Source organism: Danio rerio, chromosome 14 (genome assembly GCF_052040795.2).
Source record: "Danio rerio strain M-AB ecotype USA chromosome 14, GRCz13ab, whole genome shotgun sequence".
NCBI classification, from domain to species: Eukaryota; Metazoa; Chordata; class Actinopteri; order Cypriniformes; family Danionidae; genus Danio; species Danio rerio.
Window position 1 is genome coordinate 50,397,281 of NC_141034.1, and position 25,035 is coordinate 50,422,315.

General features: G+C 35.9%; 1 protein-coding gene across 6 annotated transcripts in view; it reads right to left on the reverse strand.

Annotated features, from left to right (window-relative positions):
• The window catches only part of mgarpa (mitochondria localized glutamic acid rich protein a), a 39,280-nt gene extending 15,247 nt beyond the window's left edge, over positions 1-24,033 (reverse strand). For 3 of the 6 annotated variants that reach the window (XM_087279944.1, XM_087279942.1, XM_087279945.1), the window contains exons 1-5: positions 23,889-24,031; positions 15,828-15,928; positions 15,105-15,210; positions 12,809-12,826; positions 3,349-3,651 (exon numbers count right to left, since the gene is read on the reverse strand). In XM_087279944.1, the coding sequence (XP_087136070.1) occupies positions 3,349-3,651; positions 12,809-12,826; positions 15,105-15,210; positions 15,828-15,928; positions 23,889-23,970 (610 nt within the window). In that variant the 5' untranslated portion in view covers positions 23,971-24,031. 6 annotated transcript variants of the gene reach the window in all.
• Positions 24,034-25,035: the final 1,002 nt, after the last annotated feature.

Genomic DNA, 25,035 nt, shown 5'->3' on the forward strand with positions numbered 1-25,035 from the left:
GGAGGCCATTTGAGTACAGTGAACTCATTGTCATGTTCAAGAAACCAGTCTGAGATTATGCACGCTTTATGACATGGCGCGTTATCCTGCTGGAAGTATCCATCAGAAACTGGGTACACTGTGGTCATAAATGGATAAACATGGTCAGGAACCATACTTGGGTAGGCTGTGCTGTTGACACAGTGGTACAAATGAGTCCAAAGTTTGGCAAGAAAATATCCCCTATACCATTACACCACCACCACCACCAGCCTGAACTATTGATACAAGGCAGGATGGATCCATGTGTCTGGTACCAACAACCATGCTCTGTTCAAAGTCACCTAAAATCACCTTTTTCATCCCCATTCTTATGCTCGGTTTGAACTACAGCAGATCGTCTTGACCATGTCTACATGCCTAAATGCAATGAGTTGCTGCCATGTGATTGGCTGATTAGCCAAGTTAACGAGCAAGTGAGTTAACGAGCAGTTGGACAGGTGTACCTAATAAAGTGGCCAGTGAGTGTATAGGATATAACATTAGTTTCTAAAATCAGGATGTTTTCAAGAGAGAGCAAAACAAATTAAACACAGAGAATATCTTGTCATATTTATCCATGATTTTATTAAATAGTTTTGAATCCCTTATCAGTTTTCAACACACGGTTGCAAATTGTCCATGAACCACACATACTTGAGCTCATTTGTTTAATTAGCGAGTTCCTTGTTCGTTCATTCACACAGAGGAATATAAAGGGACAACTAATACAGAAACACAGCTGGCCTATTCGCTATAGGGAGCAAAAAGACTCACAGTTTTTCACAGAAACATCTGGCGTGTACCAACTAAGTGATATCTGGCAGAGAAGCACAAGTTTTGACAAATCCAAAATGCACCGGCACTGTTATTACATAATAAATAGCAACACACAGCAGTACATTGGCAGCTTTTTGTGGTGTCTTTACATGCAATTGTGCCTCAAAGAAGAGGTAAGGCAGGATAGAGGTTGAAAAACAAAAAGACCTGTCAGGTTGGCTCAGATTTTAGACATTAAGAGTGAAACTAAGAGAAGGAGAAAAGGAAACAGATGATGTATTGGGAATTGTGGAATGTTTGGTCACAAAAAGCAGCAACTTTGAGTCCTCACAGTGGTTTCTACAGTTATCAGCACTGGATTTCCAGGAGTATAATAGAAATGTACATATTATAGAGACTGTTCAGCTCAAAAATTACTCATCTATCACTTGCTTCAACATTGAACACAAAAGAAGATATTTTGAAGAATGTCGCAAAGCTGCAGCCATTCCATAGTATGGTATCTCTACTGTGGAATTAAATGACTTTTTTATAACAACATCTTCATCATTTCTTCTTTTATGTTCATCTCATAAGGGTTTGGAATCACTTGACTGTCTTTATATTTTTAGGTTTTTTTGGCTTGACTGTCTGCAATTTAGTGGGATGGCATTACCACAATGCAAGGACCCTGTGCTACACCTTAATGCAATGAAGACTATACAGTCGATCACATACACTGTCCTTTATTGTCTAGGATTGTCAAAAACTTCAACTTTTATAGTAATTGATACTAAAATTAAACATCTAAGCATGTTTTTTAAGGGACAGTTCACCCAAAAAAGATGCTTCCAAGCATTTATAAGTTTCTTTCCCTTGTTGAAGTAAAAAAGATGATGTTTTGAGGAAAGATGAAAACCTGTAACCATTGACTTCCATGGTAGGAATCATAATACTATGGAAGTCGATGGTTACTGGTTTTCAGCAAAACATCTTCTTTTGTGTTCAACAGAAGAAACTCAGGTTTGGAACAAGTGAATGATGACAGGATGTTCAGTTTTGGGTGAACTATCAGTTTAAACAGCTGATTGGCCGTTGTGTTCACAGGCTTAACAGATATGATTGTGATTGGCTCTGAAGGTCAACATGTCACCACTTTTCACTGCTGTTAGTTGGTTATGGCTATGGCTATGAATGGTTAGTCCACCCACAAAAAAAAACATGTTATTAATTGATCATCGGTCCACAAAACAAGGTATTTTGGGTGAAATCCGAAAGTTCTAGACCATGGGTCTCAAACTCAATTCCTGAAGGGCCAGAGCTCTGCACAGTTTTGCACCAACCCTATCAAACACAACTGATCCAACTAATCGAGGTGTTCAAAATAGTCACGATCACCTTCATAAGTTGGGTCAGCTGTGTTTGATCAGGCTTGGAGCAAAACTGTGCAGAGCTGCGGCCCTCCATGAATTGAGTTTCAGATCTATGGTCTAGACCAGGCATGTCCAAACTCGGCCCTGGAGGGCCGGTGTCCTGCACAGCTTAGTTCCAACCCCCATCAGACACACCTGGGCTAGCTACTCAAGCTCTTACTAGGCTTTCTAGAAACATCCTTGCAGGTGTGTTGAGGCAAGTTGGAGCTAAAATATGCAGGACACCGGCCCTCCTGGACAGAGTTTGGACACCCCTGGTCTAGACATTTAATTTAATAGACATTATTTCAATTTTAGTATCAACTGGTACTGAAGTTGATGCTTTGATAACCCTACATCTGTCTCTGAATAACTGAAAATTCCGTCCTCATTTACTCCTGATTCACAGGTCACTGTTTGACTTTTTCATCTGTAATACTTCAGAATAATGGTCCATTAGCTAAAAAGAGTTTAAATTAAGTATGGATATTCTTGTAAAGCAATTATTAATCATAGTTCAATGTTTATTAATGCATTATTAAACTATAAAATTTGTGCTTGTTAATGCAAAGTGAGTTATGAATTAACATGAACAGACGTTGTGATGAATAAATACCACAATAAATGCATTACTAAATGTTTGATCACCTTAATAAATACATAATCTAACATTTACTAATGGACCACTATTTAAAAGTGTTACTCTTTCTTCTGTTGAACACAAAAGAAGATATTTTGAAACATGTTAAAACCTGTAACCATTGACTTCCATAGTACTTGTTTTTCCTACTATGGAATTCAATAGTTACAAGTTTTTAACAGTTTTTAAAATATCTTCTTTTGTGATCAAGTGAAAAAAACATGCTAAAGCACTAAGCACTTAAGGGTGGGTAAATGGCGAGTAATTTTTGTGTGAACTATCCCTTTAGGAATTAAATTAGAATATTAATGTAGTCCTACATCTTGTTCCAAGTGCCATTTTTTTTACATAAAGTGAGCCAGTGATAATTCTGCTATAGAGGACACTGAGTCTTCAGTATTGTGTGTGTGTGTGTGTGTGTGTGTGTGTGTGTGTGTGTGTTTGAGTACTCGTGAGGCTTTTAGGCCTCTGTATCAGCAGCCTGATCTACTGCCTCCTCTTGGGAGACTGAAGGCGTACCATTGCTCTCTGCCGCCGGCTCTTCTTCCTGAATGACCGGAGTCACGATGGCCTCTGCTGCTGCTTCGACTTCTTCTGCAACCTTCTGTACTTCCTGTGCGACCGCTGCCACTTCCTGCGCCGTCTCCTCTACAACTCCTGCCACTTCAGCCACCAGCTCTGCAGTCTCTGCCACCGTCTCTGCCACTTCCTCCACTACGCTCTCCAGAGCTCCAGATTTCTCCTCCGTTTCCAGCAGAACTTCAGCAGAATTATCTGCCTCGACTGCGCTCTCCACCTCGGCTTCCTCGACAGCCGATTCTTCTAAACGGATAATAAAGAGAAACATTAAACACTGAGCTATGAGTTTAATGTTTAACACACTCACTCAAACTGCTTTACAATGTCAATGTTTAGTCATTTATTGTAGTAACGTCAATTAGTGATATTTAGTGTAATGTCAATTAATGATATTTAACTTAAAGAATAGAGTATTAACTTATCTTTTGCTTCAGGAAAATGCTCAAAAAATGCATTGGCACATTGTTTTGTGACAAGTGAACATACTTTACGAATTTAAGAAATAAAAATAATAATAATTTTCTCAGGACACAATTTTAAGAGTTCAGATTTCTTAAGTGTTCTCTGAAATGATCTTGTAAAATACGCATTTTTCACAGTCTCCAATGTTTTTGTGCACTTATTTCATTTTAAACACACTGAAAAGAACCTGTTATTTGCTATAAAAGTGAGATTACTAAACTGACACACAGGAAACTGAAAAAAATGCTGATTTTAAGAGAACCTCTCAGATGCATCTTTTTGCAAAAATTTGCAACTTATAATTTGTTTATTAATATGAAAAAGGCGACACGGTGGCTTAGTGGTTAGCACTGTCACCTCACAGCAAGAAGGTTGCTGGTTCGAGTCCCGGCTGGGCCGGTTGGCATTTCTATGTGGAGTTTGCATGTTTTCCCAGTGTTAGCACGGGTTTCCTCAAGGTGCTCCGGTTTCCCCCACAGTTTAAAGACATGCGCTATAGAAGAATTAGATTAACTAAATTGGCCAGTGTGTGTATGTGTGTGTATGTGTGTGTGTGTGTGTATATGTATGGATGTTTCCCAGCAATGGGTTGCAGCTGGATGGGCATCCGTGTGTAAAACATATGCTGGATAAGTTGGCGGTTTATTCCGCTGTGACAACACCTGATAAATAAAGGGACTAAGCTGAAGTAAAATGAATGAATAAATAAATAACATAAAAAAAATGTAATTACTTCAAAAACTATTTTTGTTAACACAACTTTAATAATTTTATTTTGACATAAATCATTATATAATCACATTACCATTTATATAATAAATCCCATTATTTCTCTATTATTTTTATTAATATCAATTAACTTTTTTAGGTAAAAAGTTCAACTAAGGCATTTCTTAACACAGAATTTATGTTATTGAATGCAAACGGCATCATTATAGATATTGCAAATTATAGCTTTTCATTTAGAGGTAAAACGCTACCTAGACATTTATTGTTGCCTAATGTGAGGTTGTTAATGTACTTGCATAATATACTCAGATATATATATATATAGTTGAAGTTATAATTGTTAAACCTCCTTTCTTTTTTAAATATTTCCCAAATTATGTTTAACAGTGAAAGGAAATTTTCACAGTATGTCTGATAATAGTTTTACTTCTGGAGAAAGTCTTATTTGCTTTATTTTGGCCAGAATAAAAGCATTTTTTTAAAAGCAACTTTTTAAACACCATTTTAAGGTCAAAATTATTAGCCCCTTTAAGCTATATATTATTTCGATAGTCTACAGAACAAACCGTTATACAATAACTTGCATAATTACCCTAACCTGCCTAAATAACCTAGTTAAGCCTTTAAATGTCACTTTAAGCTGTATAGAAGTGTCCTGAAAATATTTAGTAAAATATTATTTACCATCATCATGGCAAAGATAAAATAAATCAGTTATTAGAGATGAGTTATTAAAACTATTATGTTTAGAAATGTGCCGAAAAAAATCTTCTCTCTGTTAAACAGAAATATAATAATTCTGCCTTCAACTATATATATATATATATATATATATATTCAACATAATTCTTGAGATAATTTTGGGACAACTTAATTTTTTTATGTTTAATCTACTTAAATTTGTAAAATTATTTAAGGCAACTTATTCAATCGATCATTGTTTTGGGACAACATGAAGGAATTATGTGGGACCCTGCAGTTTTTACAGTGTACTTAGTTAGTTAGTACAACTTAACTAATATAATTAACTAATGTGTTACTTTTGTGAGTAAAGAGTCAGGATGTATTTATTAATGTAATTTAACTGAAGAAAAAATATCTAAATAGATAGATAGTTTTTATTATATAAATAACAATAATTTAATTAGTAAATTTAATTTTAAAAATTTGTACATTACATTATTTCTCAATTATTACCATTTTTATGAAAATCTGTCAACGTTCTTAGGTAGAGCAACAACTAAGGCATTTCTTTTACCACAGAATTTACATTATTAAATGCAAAAAAGCGCCATCATAGATATTGCAAATTCTAACTTATCGAGATACAACTAGAGATAAAATGCTACCTGTACATTAATTGTTGCTTAATAAGTTTGTTAATGTACTTAAATTAATATACTCAGATGAGAATCAAGTAAAATAATATTCAACAATTATTAAAAAATAAATAAATAAATTATAATAACAAATAATAATAATAATAAATAAATTACCTAATTAACAAAAAATAGTTCAAATTAACTAATATAATTAACTAATGTATTACCTTTCTGAGTGAAGTGGGAGAATGTATTTTCTATGTAAATTTAAATGAGAAAACAATTATTTAAAATATATATATTATTAATTTAATACTTCAATAATTACATTTTTAAGTTTATTTCAGGACTTTAATTTATAATTTAAATGAATTGCATTGTATTCACGATGGAATATCATTATAGCTAACTAAATAACTGGATTCAAACATCATATAAAACATTAACATTTCCACCATGCCGTTTAAAGCCTCTCACTCGCACAGCACCCAACTTACCAAACCTCCAGGAAAGCTTCCATCAAACAGGTTAAAAAAACAACTCAAAATCACTCACAACGCAGTCATTCAGAGCAGGCAGCATGCAGAACTCACGAATGAGGAGGGAGGTGAAAAAGAAACAACAGGAGAAAAAAGGAGCCGGTGAAAAGAGGGAATACAAAGATATCTGAGCCTTACCATCCGCTTAAACTTAGCAGCAACTCTGAACTCCAGCGACACACAATAACAACCAGAGCAGCTTCGTTGTGCGTGTTTATTAAGTGAACTCAAAGAGGTGAGGTTTTCTTTTACATCTTCCACCAATCTACATTACATTTATGCGTTTACATTGCATTCATGGGACACATCTAATCAGTTCTTTGCTTTCTGTGGGGATCAAACTCTTAATCTTGGCATTGCTAGTGCCGTGCTTGCTTGAGAAGAGAATGGGGGGAAACTAACTTTAAAATAAAAGAGATATCAGTTCAGTGGCAAAAGCAGGACTCATAATGGCATGAGCTCAGGAGAGAATCATCCAAAAAAAGTCCTGACTGAAGACTAAAGGTGTTCAGCCGCGAATGTCCCAATTAGTTTACTCTGGAAAAAGGTCAGAACAAAGAGATGGTTAGGAAAAGTTAGGAAAAGGATTAGTTCAAGTTCTGAGTTGGTGGTTTAATCCCACCAAGCACTTTTGTGTTGAAAAGATGTCTAATAACCATCTACACATAAGACGTCTTTGCTAAAACTAGACTGAATTTGGGCTGCCAGTGGACATCTAACAGACGTCCAAAAACAGACTAGTCATCAAACAGACCAGCTTTACATGTGCAGTCATTCATTCCTGTCTATTTGATGACTAGTCTATTTTTGGGATATTGTTAGACATCTATTAGAAGTAATAATAATAATAATAATAATAATAATTCATTACATTTATACAGCGCTTTTCTGGACACTCAAAGCGCTTTACACATTGAGGGAATCTCCTAATCAGGGGGCCATAATACGCTAGACTGCACACCACACACCAGTTGATTGGTGGAAAGGAGACAGAGTGAAGAAGCCAACTGTCATATGGGGATGGTTAGGAGGCCATGTTGGACAAGGGCCAGTGAGCAAATTTGGAAAGGATGTCAGGGTTAAACCCTGACTCTTTATAGAAGGACATCCTGGGATTTTTAATGACCAAAGAGAGTCAGGACCTCGGTTTAACATCTCATCCGAAAGACAGCGTTGATCGAGCAGTATAGAGTCCCTTTCACTATAATGGGGCGTTAGAACACACACAGCCTGCAGATCTGTCCACTGACAGCCCAAATTTAGCCTAAACGTCTTGTTTAAAATTAGCCTTGTTTTAGTCTAGACATCTATTAGGCTGCGTTTACACTGTCAGGTCTTGATGCCCAATTCCAATTTGTTGCCTGCATCTGATTTTTTTTGCCTGTGCGTTTACACGTTCTTTAAATCGTGACCCATATCCCATTCATGCGCTTACACCAGGAGTCACCAACCCTGTTCCTGGAGAGCTACCTTCCTGCAGAATTCAGTCCCAACCCTCATCAAACACACCTGAACCAATTAATAGTACCTAAAGCAGCACTTGATAATTACAAACAGGTGTGTTTGGTCAAGGTTGCAACTGAAATGAGCAGGAAGGTCGCTCTCCAGGAACAGGGTTGGTGACCCCTGGTTTACACTTGCCATACAATTTACGATGTTGCGTATGCGTAACTGCGGGTTCCAGCATCTGCGCCACACTAGACACAATGGAAGAAATTGTCTTGCTTTTAGCTCTGCGAAATATGTGAAGTTCGCCCAACTTTAAAATAATTTTGAGGTGAAGGAGGAGAAAGGGAAAGTGCCATCATCATAGCTTGAGACTATAGTTTATAAATGGTGTCCTCCACCATTTAGAGGAATTTGTGGGTACGAGAGAGATCTTAGGTCTGGTGGGACCCTGACCACTTTCCTTCTTCATGTTTTCTCTGTTGTTGTTGTTGTTGTTTACCGCGTCGGCATCTCCACACACTCTCTTCCTTCTACATCATTAAACCACGAAGAAGTACTACAATGTCGCAAGTTTAATAACATAGAAAACGAAACGCCTCAATAAATCTAGTTTACATGATAGTCCCATTGTCGCATATCCGATCTATATCTGATTAATTTGCACATATGAAGGAGGCCTAAAACCGATATCTAAATATCCGAATGCATGCGTTTTTGTGTGTTTACACGATCATAGAACAGATCCGATATGCATCATGCGCACAGGCACGCATGCACACGAGAAAAAAAAATGGAATTGGGTTAAATTTAACTGGCAGTGTAAATAAGGCCTTAGTACATCTAGTGTTTTATTAACATAAAAAATGCCTGCTGGGATATTATGACATATGAAAGACCTTAGTATAAACTGTGCTTCGTGTTAATAATTATATTGGCTGTCTGAAACTGGAATACAGTGATATCAGAGGCATTTACACGACACCATTTTCTACAAAAATGTATTAATCTTTTCATTCACATTGGTCTTTGATTGATAGGTTTTGATAGGTTTTGATAATGTTTTGGGGGTCTTGAATAGAGTTTTAAATGTTATGCTTCAAAAACAACAGTTCATATGGTAATTTAAAGTACCTTAAATATGTATTGAAGTAAAATAAATCTGGTTTAAGTGCATCTCAGGTAAGAAAAGGTATTTTGATGTGGATTGTTGGATTCAATTCAGGGCTTTAAGGGGCAGTTCACACATGCAAAAATGAAAATTGCCTCACGGATAATTGTCCCTTATGTGGATTTAAACCTTTATGAGGTTTCTTTCTTCTGCTAAACACAAAAGCAGATATTTTGGAAAATGCTAGTTGATGGCACCCATTGACTTCCATAGTAGGAAATAAAAAAATACTATGGAACTCAGTAGATTTACGTGGATCTATGCAAATTCAAGTTTACTATTGCAAAGCAGCTTTACAAAAGGTGCAAGTTATTACATAACATGTAAAAATATTTAACCTGCAGTTATACAATATATAGTGTCCTTTCCAAAAGGTGATGTCTAGGTGTATAGTACAATTCCAATAAAGTGCATTTGTGTATTTCTTAAAGTGGACCCATTACGCCCCTTTTTATGAAATGTAAAATAATTCTCTGATGTCCTTAGAGTGATTTCAGCTCATAATACCATGCAAATAATCTTTTATAACTCTTTGAAACAGGCTTTGATCTAAATTGAGGCATTTTGGTGACTGTCGCTTTAAATTCAAATAAGAGTGTGCTCTTTTTAAAAGTGGGTGGAGTTACAAATGCCTGTGTGTCAGCATAGAAGCAGATTCAAAACCAGATTAACATATGCTAATGAGGGTGAGATGGTCACTAATGGGCGGGGCTTTTCCCCTCTGATGACACGTACATAGGGAGAATGTCAATCAAAGTGTTTCTGCGAACTGTTTTTATCAAGTGTGATAATAAAAAAATAAAATGAATACATGTTTACCATTAAAAGCTGATTATAGTCACACACTGTTGCCACACAACTGTTTAAACCCCCTATAATAGTGTGTTTTGCATAAAAGGCCTCCTTTAACCAAAGAATATTATACTTGTATGATGCTTAAACAAAGGTGAACTCTATTATTAGCAGTACACTGATGCCGTGTAAATACACTCTGGAGAAAGAGGGTTGTGAGAGAATGAAGTGCAGACAGATCATATACACAGTTTATTCAGGAGGAAAGTGACAGTGTCAGAGAGGGACAGCCGGTTCTGATTAACAGGCTTTCTGGCAAATAGGATCAGGGGATCAGGAGGGTAAGAAGGGCAGGACAGGAGGACAACTACTCAACCCAATCTCAATCCAACAACACCAAGGAAAGAAAATATCAATAAACGAGGCTTTTTGATAGCTGACCTTTAGGGTTTTAACATTCAGTGACTGGATATTTTAAAACCTGCAGCACTCCAGATAATCCATTAAAGGGATAGTTCACACAAAAATACAAGTCCTGTCATCATTTACCCATCACAAAACTGAGTTGTTTATTTCTTCTGAATTTTGAGGAATGATGGAAAGCAGCATCCATTAACTACTATAGTATTTTTCGTTTTGACTAAGGATGTCAATGGCTGCTGGTTTCCATTATTCTTCAGAATATTTTGTTTTGTGTTCAACAGAAGAGAAATTCATTATTATTTAGAACCACTTGAGGGCGAGTAAATGAAGAAATTATTGGGTGAGCTATCCCTTTAAGGGCCAGATTTACTAAACAGGGCAAATTAGTAAGAGTGCAATCTTATAAGATCTGAAAAACAACAACATATATGTCCAACACAAATGGTAATCGACATGTTGGAGTAACATCATCTTCTTGCACTTAAAATAAATGAACATGAGCATTTTCTAAAAATGTGCATTCTGCTGTCGGTGTTCTTCAGTCTACAACAACTGATAGAGCTTTAGCAAAAAATAGTTTCAGAAATTCTATTCTGCATTGAGACTTGCATTCTATTCTGCATTGAGAAAATGCATCAATATTCTCTCTTGAATTGATTCTGAGCTGCGTTTTTAGCAGCAGATGGTGCTGTATGAGTCACAAACAGTGTAGTCTACTTCTATCCAATTCCATACAAATCCCACATGAACCTAAAATAATCATTAATAAAGTTAGGAAAGGGTAAAGCGGGTCGCACACTAGATGCAGCACTCTGTGACGCAACACGGCGCACACATGACAGTTGAAAGAATGGCACACCATAGACAAACATTCGCATTTTAAATGAAACTATTCAGATGGCGCTCTGGCGCAGCAGAAATATGAACAGTATCATGAATTGTGGCTGGGCACCGTGGACAACCGCAGACTTAAAGCGCCAGTGTGTGTACCCTGATAGAAACCTGTGTTTAGAATTCTTAAATGCATGGTGCGACGTGGTGCGTCGCCGAGCGGCCTTCTGGTGTGCAACCCCCCTTAGGCAAATTACAAGAGTCTTCATAGTGAGCTGTTTACACTACCATAAAAGTGGAAGTCTAGCCTAGAGCACCATTATTTACTGTCAAAAACCTGTCTAAAGCACTATTTGCTGTTAAAAACGACCCTAGAGCACCATGTGCTGTCAAAAACTAGCCTAGAGCACCATCATCTGATGTTGACAACTAGCCTAGAGCATTATCATCTACTGTTACATTAGCCTAGAGCGCCATCTGCTGTTAAAAAATAGTCTAGAGCGCCATCATCTACTTTTAAAAACTAGTCTGGAGCGCAATGTGCTGTTAAAACTAGCCTAGAGCACCATCATTTGCTGTTAAAACTAGCATAGAGCACCATCTGCTGTTAAAAATTAACCTAGAGGGCCATCTACTGTTAAAAACTAGTCTAAAACGTCATCATCTGCTGTTAAAAACTAGTCTAGAGCGCAATGTGTTGTTAAAGCTAACCTAGAGCCCCATCTGTTACAAACCAGCCTAGATCATCATCTGCTATTAAAAAATAGCCTAGTGCGCTATCTGCTGTTAAAAACTAAGCTCAGAATCAGTTAAAGAGAAAATAGCGAAGCATTTGAGACACTACTCACTGCAGAGCCACTTGGGCTCCAGTGAGGGGGAGCTTGAGCTCCAACTCCTCCTCCTATAAGGTGTTTTATTGCGTACACCTGGAGCTCAGCTCTGACCAAGTGGCTCTGCAGTGAGTACCACCTGAAGCATTTTGGAAATTGTAGAATCACTGTGTAATAGATTTCTCAAACCATTTTTGGCTTTCATTGGGTATTGCCAAATGACACAAACCTTGGTAAATCACATTGCATGAAACTCTACTCCCACAAAATTTTCACCGGAAAGAAAACTCCCAACAAGTGCATATGTATTCAGTTTAATACACACAACTGTCATTGTGCATTTTTAGAAAGTGCTGACTTTTTATTTTTATAATAAAGTGTTTACATGGGAACAAACTGTCAGTAAATCTGGCCCCAGCTGTTTTATATCCACATAGAGTTTACAGCATCATTTGTAAAACTCTATCTGTAATAGTCGATCCTACTTGGCATTGAGCATCTATTAATCAGAAGAGCTCATAATAAACTAAGTTTACCTAAAATTTGTAAAGGGTTTATTAAAGATGTTGGGTAATAAATATCAGGATCGACTGAATGGGAGATGTCACTTTCATTTATTTCACCTTGAGAAACCAATGACATCATAAACTTCCAGATTACACAAATAACTCAAACACACTTGTTAGCATTCAGCATTCATTAGTTAGCAAAACTCACTTAATGTATGCATTTGTTTTTAAGACAAATGCTTGTTATATTATCATTTAAGTGATACAAATGCAATTTTAATATCAATGTGATGTTATTTATTAAGGTACATTAAGATGTATCATAATCAAAATCATATTAACTCACCATCGCCGTTCCCTTCACCTAAAAAAGCACAAAAAAAAAAAAAAACATTAAATGATACTACATTACACAATCAGCTGTCACTCAGATCAAACCACACAACACTACTTTTAATATTACTTGAATTATTAATATTGCTTGAATAAGAGTGCGTTTACCGCGGTGTCACTCAGATAAGACTGTTTAATAGTGCTCTGGCTCAGATGCAGGAGTGTTAAAGATGTTTGGATATGATGCAATTATTTATTGCTGTGGAAAGGGATTTGGCAGGACAGTGATAGTAAACAATCATCAGCTGTCTGACATTACTGTAATGACCAGAAGATACATTTCAGACAGTGCCAAACATCCTCAACATAACTTTTGACTTTGTTATGGGTTGCAAATCTAATTCTAATGGGAAGAGCTACACTAAATTATCAAATGACATCTGCACAGAAACTCACTTTATTTAGGATTGACCTTTACTACCTTTACTGCAACATTTTGAAAAAGTCTTTGTTGTTTCTGAAAATATAAAGTCATAAATTCTAAGTATTGTATGCATTACAATACTGTATGTAATTATTGACATAAGATTTACCCATTGAATATACAAAAAAAATGAATAAAAAAAAAAAATTCTAAATTAATACATTATACATTTTTGACAAATAATTAAATATTTTTTTGGGTGTGCAGATTCTGAGTTGAGTCTAGGCCCATCATAATTAAGAATTGTTGTTGTGCGTTATAGTCACAGAATTTGACAGGAAAGATATGTTTTCATGAAATTACATTTATAATGCGGGGGGTGGGGGGGTATATTATATAGTTAGTATACATCACTTTAGACAAACTAAACATTTCGAGAATGAAGCGCAGCTGCGGCTGGAAAATAATGTTTTAATGCTTCGCAAACGGCGATGGTGCATCGCAAGTCATTTCAGGACGAGTGAATTAATTTAGCCAAACTGCAACATGGTCATCTTCCAGAAATATTACCACTGATCCATCAGGTAATGTTTTCCCTCTCTCTCTCTCTGTTGGTAAAGCGCTATCAACAAATTTATTTTTTTTATTTATTTTATTTATATTCTCATCACAATTGAACCGATCCAGGGTTAGCTTTTAAAGCGTACCGAGACCACCTCTTCAAGGAGGTCTCAGTACGCTTTTTTGGTCTGCTTTTGGTGCACACTTAAGTACGATTGCTACATTTACACTTGCACAAATGAACAGCACCAAGAGGGAAAACGAACTGCAGTGCGATTCAACCGAACTAAATAAGGCAGGTGTGAAAACATCCTGAATCTTGTCACTTTCAAAATACTGTGTAAAAGTATACCAAAGAGTCATAAAACCTGTCAGTTTTATCCTGAACAGAAAACATGGTTCTTTCTAAGAGTGCTTTCTCACCTGCCTTAGTTCGGTTGAATTGCACTAGAGTTTGTTTTCCCTCTTGGTGCGGTTCATTTGAGCAGGTGTGAATGTAGCAATCGCACTCGAGTGTGCACAAAAAGCGTACCAAGACCTCCTTGAAGAGGTGGTCTTGGTACGCTTTCAAACGAACCCTGGAGCAGTTTGTTTGTGGTGAGAACATGCGAACTAGAACAGACATTTGTTTAGAATCAAATGTTTAGAGATGGTGTGACACAATGTGTACATATGTGTTCCTTTGATGAACCCCTTGATGCTTCTTACGTCCTTGTCGCAGCACCAGTGGCACCGAAATTCATGCTATTTCAGTCCAGTGCATACCAGTTGCCAGCAACCATACTTATTATAAAGTTTTATTAGTCATTATTGTGTTTATTTTGCACTTTTGAAGCTCTTCAGTTCTGTAGCTAATTGATTTATGCAATATTATGTTGATGTCAATTTCATAAGCATGTTGCGTAATGGTGTTCTGAGAGTGAACATTTTGTACTGGGTTTCCATTGTTTCAATTTTGACTCGAGGTAAAAAGCAATGAAACACACTTATTGAGGAATGTGCATGAGAATGGCTGCTGATCAAACAAAAGAGGAAAACAATGAAATATTAATAAGTTTTATTATAATCTAGACAATGTTTCATTTATTTTCTATGTACTTTGTTTTTCTGTGCATTTTTCCATCCTGGTTAAATAAAACAAAGGAGGGACAACTTTTAGCTAGACCAAAAGTAAACAATGTTTCTGCAATTATATTAAAAATTTTGTTGTTTCACAATAATAATGGACTACATTACTGACGTTTTGAAATACAGTTATGGATACTACTATAACAAAATCTTGTATTTATTTACTAAAGCAGAACTGACATGCCACAACACTTACTCTTGGGTGGCCATGGTTTGGGTTTCCACTCAGACCTGGGACGAGCACTAATTTCAGAAACACGGTCAATGTAACGTTGCTGGTCTGCCGTAACTGTCCTATATGCCTATAAGGGAATTAAAAAAGACCAATTAATTTAATAGGTTTTTTTTTAACTGACAGTTCACCAAAATGGGGCGACACGGTGGCTCAGTGATTAGCGCTGTCACCTCACAGCAAGAAGGTCGCTGGTTCGAGTCTCGGCTCGGTTAGTTGGCATTTCTGTGTAGAGTTTGCATGTTCTCCCCGTGTTGGTGTGGGTTTCCTCCTGGTGCTCCGGTTTCCCCCAGAGTCCAAAGACATGCGCTATAAGTAAACTCGATGAACTGAATTGGCCCTAGTGTATGTGTGTGAATGTGAGAGTGTATCGGTTCCCAGTACTGTGTTGCAGCTGGAAGGGCATCCACTGCATAAAACATATGCTGGATAAGTTGGCGGTTCATTCCGCTGTGGTGACCCTTGATATACAAGGAACTTGCTGTGAGGTGACAGTGCAATCACTGAGCCACCATGCTGCCCATAGATTTATTTTATTTTAAATCTCTTTTTTTTATGGTTTGTTTGATTGCTGACATTTTAATGTGTCAGAGTCTGTATTTTTCCCTGTATTTTGGTCTGACATTTAAAAAAAAAAAATGTTTCGAGGTGAACTATCCCAAAACACTATAAGTGAACCAGACTTACATATGTTACAGCACCAACGAATGCTCCACCGCAAAGGACCACATAGACGATGTTCTCACCGGAGCCGCCGGGAACCGATGACATAAGCCTCCGTGGAGTGACTGCACAGAGAAACAAGAGTTTTCAGATTCTGAGTTGAAACTAGGTCCATCACAATTAAGAACATTTGAGCGATATAGTCAGAGATATTGACATGAAAAAAGATATAATTCTTTATAGGATTATATTCATCTTAAGTCGCTGTCACACTGGACTCTTCTCCTCATAGACTTCTATTCATACGCACACAAATGCGTCAGACCGGAAATGCAAGCTCGTGTAACAAGTTTCGCAGTTCACTGCGGTGTAAAGTTCAAGCTTGGTGAACTCTGACCTGCAAAATGGCATCATGTGACTGTGTAAGACTAATCGAAGATCAAAACATGACCTCTCTGAACAGAAATGTAAGAAATGAACCAATCGCTTGCTTTTTTAAATGTTTAACCATCTTGTTTAACCCCGCCCCTTTTTGCAGCGCCTCACGACAGAATTTCGCATGCTCAAACTCGAGTGTGACCGCGGCATCAGGCTTCTATTCACATATAAACACTGATAATCAAACAATGTTACAGCTTTCAGATTTGTTAATGACAGCTCGGGGGGTTGGGGGGGGGAGTTGAGGGGGGCTCCAGGAGAGTTTAGCTCCACCCCTAATCAAACACACCTGAACCAGTTAGTTAAGCTCTTAGATATACAGGAAACTTCCTGGCAGGCGTGTTGAAGTAAGTTGGAGCTAACCTCAGCAGGGCACCGGCCCTCCAAGACCAAGTTTGAACACCCCTGCTTTAATTTATGATTAACATTAAAACCGAAACCAGTCTTACGGTGAGTGGGTATACTGGTGATAGGCAGAAATACACTGTAGGAGTCAAAATCTTGTTTTAACGGCAAAAATCATCAGACAATTTTGTAAAGATCATGCTCCCTGAAGACATTTCGTAAATTTCCCACAGTAAATATATATCAAAGCTTATTAATTTGTTGATAAAAACTTAATTTTGACAATTTTGAAGCAAATTTTCTCAATAGAGATTTTTTAACCCTCCAATTCCAGATTTTAAAAAAGTTGCATTAAAGCCAAAAATTGTCCTAACAAACTATACTTTAATGGAAAGTTATTTAGCTAAACTTAATGTATAAATATTTTAAAGAGCTGAGCATTATGACTGGTTTTAAGGTCCAGGCTCACATATTATTAAAGAAGAAACCTTTTCAAAAACGAGTAGGCTATTTTTTCTGAATTAAACTTTTTGTTTGCTGATCAATGTTTATAATGTGGATAAAGTCTGAAATAAACATTTTAATATAAAGTAATCGGGTATTTTTAGAAAGAACTGGATTAAACCACACACACAAATAATACTGTCAAATGGATTAAATTTGACCATTTGAACTCTGTATTAATGTTTTGAAGAGTCAGAGTTTTGGGTAAACAGACACCCAATAATAAGAAAGGACATTAATCTCTCTTATGGTGGTTCTTAGGGTTTGGATTGGCATTATGGTGCATGTATGACAAAATGTTCCTACTTTGTTGAGCTTGGGCCTGTCACAATAATCAATATATGGACTTATCACATAACACATGGACATGACCTCAATCATTTTTGGTGATGCAATATACATCACCAATACATAAAAACCAACTCTAGCAACATTTTAGCTGATTGTGCAACATCTCCATCTCTACTGGAGGTGTCAGGGTCAGTATGGTAAAAAAAAAAACACTACAGTATTTACTGTAAATTACTGTAGTATATTTTCATGTGGGTGTCTGACAGCTGAACATAGATCTGGTAGCAGATATCGCAGCCTCTGTTACTCTTAACCTTGCACTTTTTTGTTAACATTCATTCTTATTTATTTAGGATATGCATTTTCAGCATTCTGATTCCAATGCCTCATTATTAAATTTTTAAAATGACTATAAATAAATGAAATATTCTTAAGAAAAAATATTATCTGTTCTTTGGAAGAGTGCACTTGCATTGTGATGATATTATATTGTCATTCTGTTATATAATTAGCATTATATGGCCTTAAAAATGACAATAATATCATCTATCACAATATATTTTGGTGCAATATATCGTACAACAAAAAACAGATATCATGACATGCCTAGTAGAACTTATCCTAGTTAAAGGGCCTGGCACAGAGAGTATCCTCCATGTGTCAGTCGTAGCGACGTTGTGAGCTGCTTTCTGCCCAGTAGGTCACTGCCTGATTGGATTCTGTGCAATGGTTTTAGCTACCTATAAATATGCCTGCCAGCATTCATCTAGATTTTGAACACGCACAGTTAACAATTTCCTGTAAAATCTAGAGTAACTTACTGTCAGCAGTTCGGCAGTACATTACTGTAAATCAATTACAGCAAAAATACAGTATTTACATTAACAGCACCTATTATCTTGCTCCATGTATTAACAGTATTGTATATTTGTAAAATATACAGTAATTTTCACATTTAAAATACAGTAAAATACTGCATAACTGTCTTACAGAAAAATATAGTTCATATTACAAATGAATACCTTGTCATTTATGTTAACAGTGTGGCATTTTAGGATTATCCTGGTTCAGAATTACACTAGATTAGATATTGAGTTTTTACATGGTTGTGATGTAATAAATCGACTTGAAATACAATTTACACGACAAACATTTAGAAATTATAAACTTATGCCTATGCATCATAATGTTGTCTGTTTTCTTATATGGATAATTGTATAATCATCCAATATTTAGTTTCATACTTTGGCTGTATGATGTTGAAGAAAATCAGAAATGATCATATTTTGTTCTTCGGCGATATATATTGCAATATTAATACAATTTGTTGACTTGAATAGGCAGAATTCTTTTATTAGATTGATTGGATCAATGCATCAAATTTAATAAACAAATTACAAGCTTAGATAAATACAATAGAGCAAAGAGAAAAGTCAAATAACAGCGCTTTATTGTTTGAGGGAGCATTCAGGTGCAGAAATTGTATAATCAAATGTAAAATAACACTGTATAGTGTTCATTGAATAAATAATTCATCTTTATTAAAATTATAAACATCACCTTTGTTCATAAATGCTTTAACTCTCTTAAAATGCTTACATTACTCAAAAGACATGCAAATAATAAACTTTCACTTTATTATGGATAAACTTTACTGTGACTCCACAAATCTCACATATTTCCGCTTATTAAAACTGTCTCCTAACTGCTTCAAAAAAAGAAAAATCTAGAAAACTAGCGGTGCATTCAGGCCTGGAGGACAAAGACCATTCTGACACAAAGGAGAGATTTTTTTTCCAGGAGTACCGTCTTCTCATTAAGCTAATCCAGTCACTTGTGCCCAGCCAGAGTAAATTGGTTCTAGACACCTCTGTGTTATTTATACCAGCTAATCTGTTAATCTTTCCCAAGAGCTAAAGGGTGAAACAAAAAGTGAGAAGTACTACTGAGGAAAAACCCGACTTTTCAATGTCAGATGCTAATCATGTTTCAAGAGAACTTCATAAGTGCTAACTAATCATATTTCACACAATATGGCAGTCATAACCGACACCTAGCAGTGTTGATACAGTGAATAAACAAATGGTTTTTTAGATACTGATTCGGCTTACAGGTTATTTCATTCAAGTCAATTCTGTACTTTACTTTACTTTGACAATAAATATCTGAATTTACAGCGTTCCATATTTTGTGATTTATGTTTTTATTTTCTTTATTTTCCCCATTCATTAATGGTTTTAAATTGCATTATGGGACCTTGATCTACCTTCCAACAACGTTTGACCTTAAAGTTTGAAAAAGTGACTTTTATTAATATTTTTAATAGTTTAAAGCAGGGGTCACCAATCTCAGTCCTGGAGGGTCGGTGTCCCTGCAGGGTTTAGCTCCAACTTGCCTCAACACACCTGCTTGGATGTTTTAAGTATACCTAGTAAGACCTTGATTAGCTTGTTCAGGTGTGTTTGATTAGGGTTGGAGCTAAAATCTGCAGGACACCGGCCCTCCAGGAACAAGTTTGGTGACCACTGGTTTAAAGTAATATATTGTCTGAGGATTATACTATATTTTTTAAACGTTTTTTTACAGACGTATATCTCTGTATATTATTTCTGATACATTATTTTATTTTGAGAGATTGTTTGGCTTGCTTCATATGCAAACAGGTTTCTGCATCTGAAAAGGTGTGAACTAAATGGCCTACAGGAACTCGAGAGTTGTGACCCAACCAAACCAGTTGGGAAATCTCTGGGGGGTCATATCCTTTGTTTAAAGTGGTGTCTCACAGACAGTAATTTGGGTTAAGTTACTTAAAGACTGACAGGTTAACATCGAAGCTGAAGAACTGTACTGTTCACTGTCTTCAATAAAATCTTCTCCCAATAAGAACTTACTTATTGTATGTATTAGAGTCATCTTAACACATTGGCGAGCCACCAAAGAACGTTTAAGCCAAATATAGCAAAAACAAACAATTTCAAACTACTAAAATGTCAATAAAAGTCACCAAAGTGTTGAATTAAATTTTCAACAATAAAAGAGCAGAGATCAAGGTCCCAAAATGCAATTCTCAACCATTAATAAACAGTAAATGCCAATAAGGAAATTGTTAATTATCAAATATTTTCAGTGTATGCTAAAATATTATGATAGTTCACCATAGAAACCGTTGTCCGCATGTTGAAAGTAGGCATGGGACATAAACCGATTTACAGCGGTTTAGAAAAGTCAAGGTATTAAACCCGCAAAAAAAATTATGTTGTACTGTTACTAAGGCATAGGTGAAGGGGTTTTTAAGTATTTTTTTTTTCTCATGTATTGCAAAGAAATCTGTGTTTTTGAAACTAATGAAGATAGCAGAAATCAATTTTTGTTTTAAATATTTAGCCTGACACGTTTACTGCTCCAAAATATTATAAATGTTTCCTAAAATGAAATATATTGTGCTTAATGTTGTTTTTACTTAGACATTTAAAAAACTTATTTAAGAGCAGTAATCACAATATCGTGATATCGTAAAACCATGATATTTTTATCCAAGGTTATCATTCTGTCAGAAACTTACACCGGCCCATGCCTAGTTGAAAGCCATGATCTTTTTTCTTAAATCCCTGATCCTGAGATTTATTTGCAAGGAGATTTATTCACAGCTTGATATTAGAGTTGTTAAGCAAAGAATTAAAATGAAAGGTTTTAAGCAATTGATCAAGTGTAAGCCAACTCTCCATCCTCTCATGCCTATTTGAGGAGAATTTTGTTTTAGACAGACATTCCTATATCTTTGCTAATTTCAAATGTTTTATTGTAATACTCTTATAAAAATGTAACGATGATTTTAGCATGCATTTGTAAGCAAAAGCAGACAAATCTCACTTTTAAGAATGTCTTCATGTTTATTTAAGCATCCAGGGTTTCCCAGCAGGGGTCTATGAAGCTCCCTGAGGTCAGGAAACTGCGTGGGGTTGTGAAATTAAAAATCCCTGTGCTATGCATAAAATCATAAAAACAAATATAAATGTATGAAACAATAGCAATAACAGACAAAAGACAAAGACAAAACAACTCTAAAATAGAAATGACAGCTCCAAGCAAACAAAACTAGCTGTATCCAGAATAGCATACTAGAGCTAGTGCACGACAATGTAAAACATGTAATGACAAAAAGTCAAGACAACAAATATTTTTACGCTGCTTTAACCTATTTTAATAAGTTAATAAGGTTTCAACTACATTTTTTAACTTAGAAAAAGTTTAACTTAATATTTCTAATCAATCTGATTAAGTTGAGATGACTAGAAAAGTTAATTTTACTCAATTGAAATAAACTAAGGCAGCAAGATTTTTTTCATGTGCAATTCAGACAAATGAATACCTACTAGTATCGAACTAAGAAATAAGAATAGTCTTAACTAGAACAGCTGATATGTAAACAACACATTCCCATAGATGTTATATATCAAAACAGTAAGGCAAAAATTAATTATGATTTTGGTCAAGTTTTAGTATATGATTAATTAAAGCTGCTGTATTTTATAATAGCATACTAGTAGCCCATCTAAACCAAATGGAAACCATACTTCTAGCTATAACACAAGTATATACTAGCAGAATGAAAATTGCCACTGTTAATGACAAAATGTCTATTGAATGGATAGACAGTAACTAAAACAGGTGTACTGGTAGAACGAAAACATACACTGTTGATGTTAAAATGTCCATTGTATGGATACTAGTACCAGTACTAGCTAAAACAACTGGTCAAATGAAAATTGATACTGTTAATAAAATCTCTATTAAATATATACAACTAGACAGTACTAGCTAAAACTAGTGTACTAGTAGAATGAAAATTGATACTGTTAATGATAAAATGTCGACCCTGCTAAAAAAAAAAAAAAAAAAAAGCCTAAAGTAAAATATACCAAAATATGACCAGCTAAAACCAGCTTGTCCAGCCTGGTTTAAGCTGGACATAGCTGCCTGGTTTTGGCTAGGCTCCCAGCCTGGCTAGGCTGGACAAGCTGGTTTTAGCGGGTCATCTAGCTAAGACCAGGCTGGAAATAGTTGAAACCAGCCTGGAAATGGCCAAAATTCCTCTAAAACCAGGCTGGTCGACCAGTTAAGACCAGGCAACTAGCTTAGGCTGGTTTAAGCTGTTTTTTTCAGCAGGATATTTAATAAATACTACCAGTAGTAGCTAAAACAAGTGTACTGGGTCAAATGAAAATGTATACTGTTCATGTTAAAATGTCTATTGAAGGGGTACTAAGTAGTAGCTAAAACAGGTGTACTGGTCATATGAAAATTGACACTGTTGATGTTAAAATGTCTATTGAATGGATACTAGTAAGTACTAGCGAAAACAAGTGTACTGTTAGAATGAAAATAGTATTCGTTTAATAGACATTTTAGTATAAACCGTGTCTAATACCTGTACTAGCTAAAACAAGTGTACTGTTAGAATCAAAAATTGTACGGTTTATGATAAAATGTCTCTTGAATGGATACTACCAGACAATAATAGTGAAACAAATGTACTGGTAGAATGAAAATAGACACGGTTTATGATGTTTATTGAATGGATACTAATACCAGTACAGGCTAAAACAAGTGTCCTATTAGAATGGTACTTTTTATGATAAAATGTCAATTGAATGAATACTTCCAGTACTAGCTAAAACAAGTGTACTGTTGGAATGACATTGTTGGTGTTAAAATGGCGTGCCATACAGTTCCATATGTCCGCGTGCACGAGCCTATACCTCGACCACGTACACAACCACGTGAGCTGTACGTAGAAACATTCTATGGCACCGCTGAAGGTCACAGATCAAGCCCAGTATGAATAGTTTTCGGCATGATTTCAGCCGGTTCCCTATTACGCAAGTTCGTGTTTCATAATCCGTTAAGTGACGACAAAATGAAGAGGACAAAACAAACATTAATCGAAATCACGTCCAAGAGTCCACTGCTAACTTTTCACAAGATGAACACCTAAAGGAATGGTCAGCATTGTTATTTTAGTAATAAATGTGTGTATAATGAGTGTCAGTGGAGATTTGCGATGCCCAAGATGGCTTCATTCTTGCCTGCTTAGTGCCAGGCTGCAGTGGTTTTACATGTGTGTGTGTGTGTGTGTACACAGTGTTCCCTTTAAATGACAGTCTTAGCATGTGCTAATATAGTAGGCGTTTAACACCCCTGACAGTCGCTAAATGGTCATAATTACACATAAACCCTGTAAAATGTAATGTTAAGCACCAAAACGCTCGGATGTCGTGACTGACCTTCACGTCCCCTCAACCCTAAACCACATGGCATCTTCTTAAATAGTTATACCTCATATTAAACACTCATAATGATAATAATACACGGCTTTCGATACAAACAAAACTCCAAATGTGTGAAATTAACAATTATTAGGACGCGGAAAGCTTACAGCGCATTTGCATTGCACTTACAAGAGGAACTGAAGGTTTATGGGACAGATAATAACGTTACGGTGCTCACCATCTCTGCCGAGGGGTGCCCGGCTCAGGGATTGTCGTGCCAGGGGCCCACACCTCTGCCAGGCTGCTCTGCACGCAAACATCGTCCAAACTGGCAGGGAGGAAAAGCGGCGTGCTGGTCGAGTGGAGGCGCAATGAATGACTGAAGGACTGCGGACACTGTAGAAGTGGGAGGAGCGAACACGAGGGGGCGGGGCAAACGCTCGTGTAAAGCCTGCTCCTGCTTGAATTGCTTAGCAGATTTTTTTATAGAACATGTAGTAATGTTCAACTCTCACAACTTTTGCTTTTTTAAGTAATAAATGTGTGTAAATAAATATCAGTGGAGATTTGCAATTTCCATGATGGCTTCATTCTTGCTTGCCTAGGCTAGCGCCAGACTTCAGTTTTACATGTGTGTACATTGTGTTCGCAAAAAAAAAAAAACATTGTGTTCCCTTCATATGGCATTTTTCATAGTAGGCGTGTAACACCTCTGAGAGTCACTAGAAGGTAATAATTACATTAGGCAGACCCCCTAGTTTTTCACGATTTTATTTGTATAAATAAATTTTATATGTATATACATTTTATTTATTTATATATTTATAAATATTTTCACAAAATGTTTGATAATATTTTTTCTTCTGGAGAAAGTCTTATTTGTTTTATTTCGGCTAGAATAAAAGCATATTTTAATTTTTTAAAAAACATTTTTGGGACAAAATTATTAGCCCCTTTAAACTATTTTTTTTCAATAATCTACAGAACAAACCATCGTTATACAATAACTTGCCTAATTACCCTAACCTCCCTATTTAACCTAATTAACCTAGTTAAGCCTTTAAATGTGACTTTAAGCTGTATAGAAGTGTCTTGAAAAATATCTAGTCAAATATTATTTACTGTCATCATGGCAAAGATAAAATAAATTAATTATTATAGATGAGTTTTATGTTAAACTATTATGTTTAGAAATGAGCTGAAACAATCTTCCCTCTGTTAAACAGAAATTGGGGAAAAAAATAAACAGGGGGCCCTAATAATTCAGAGAGCTAATAATTCTGACTTCAACTGTATATACATATATATATCAGGGTTCAACGCTAAGGATTTTTTCTACTGGCCCGATCGGACCAGTGGTTCAAATTTTTACTTGCCCTGCCAAT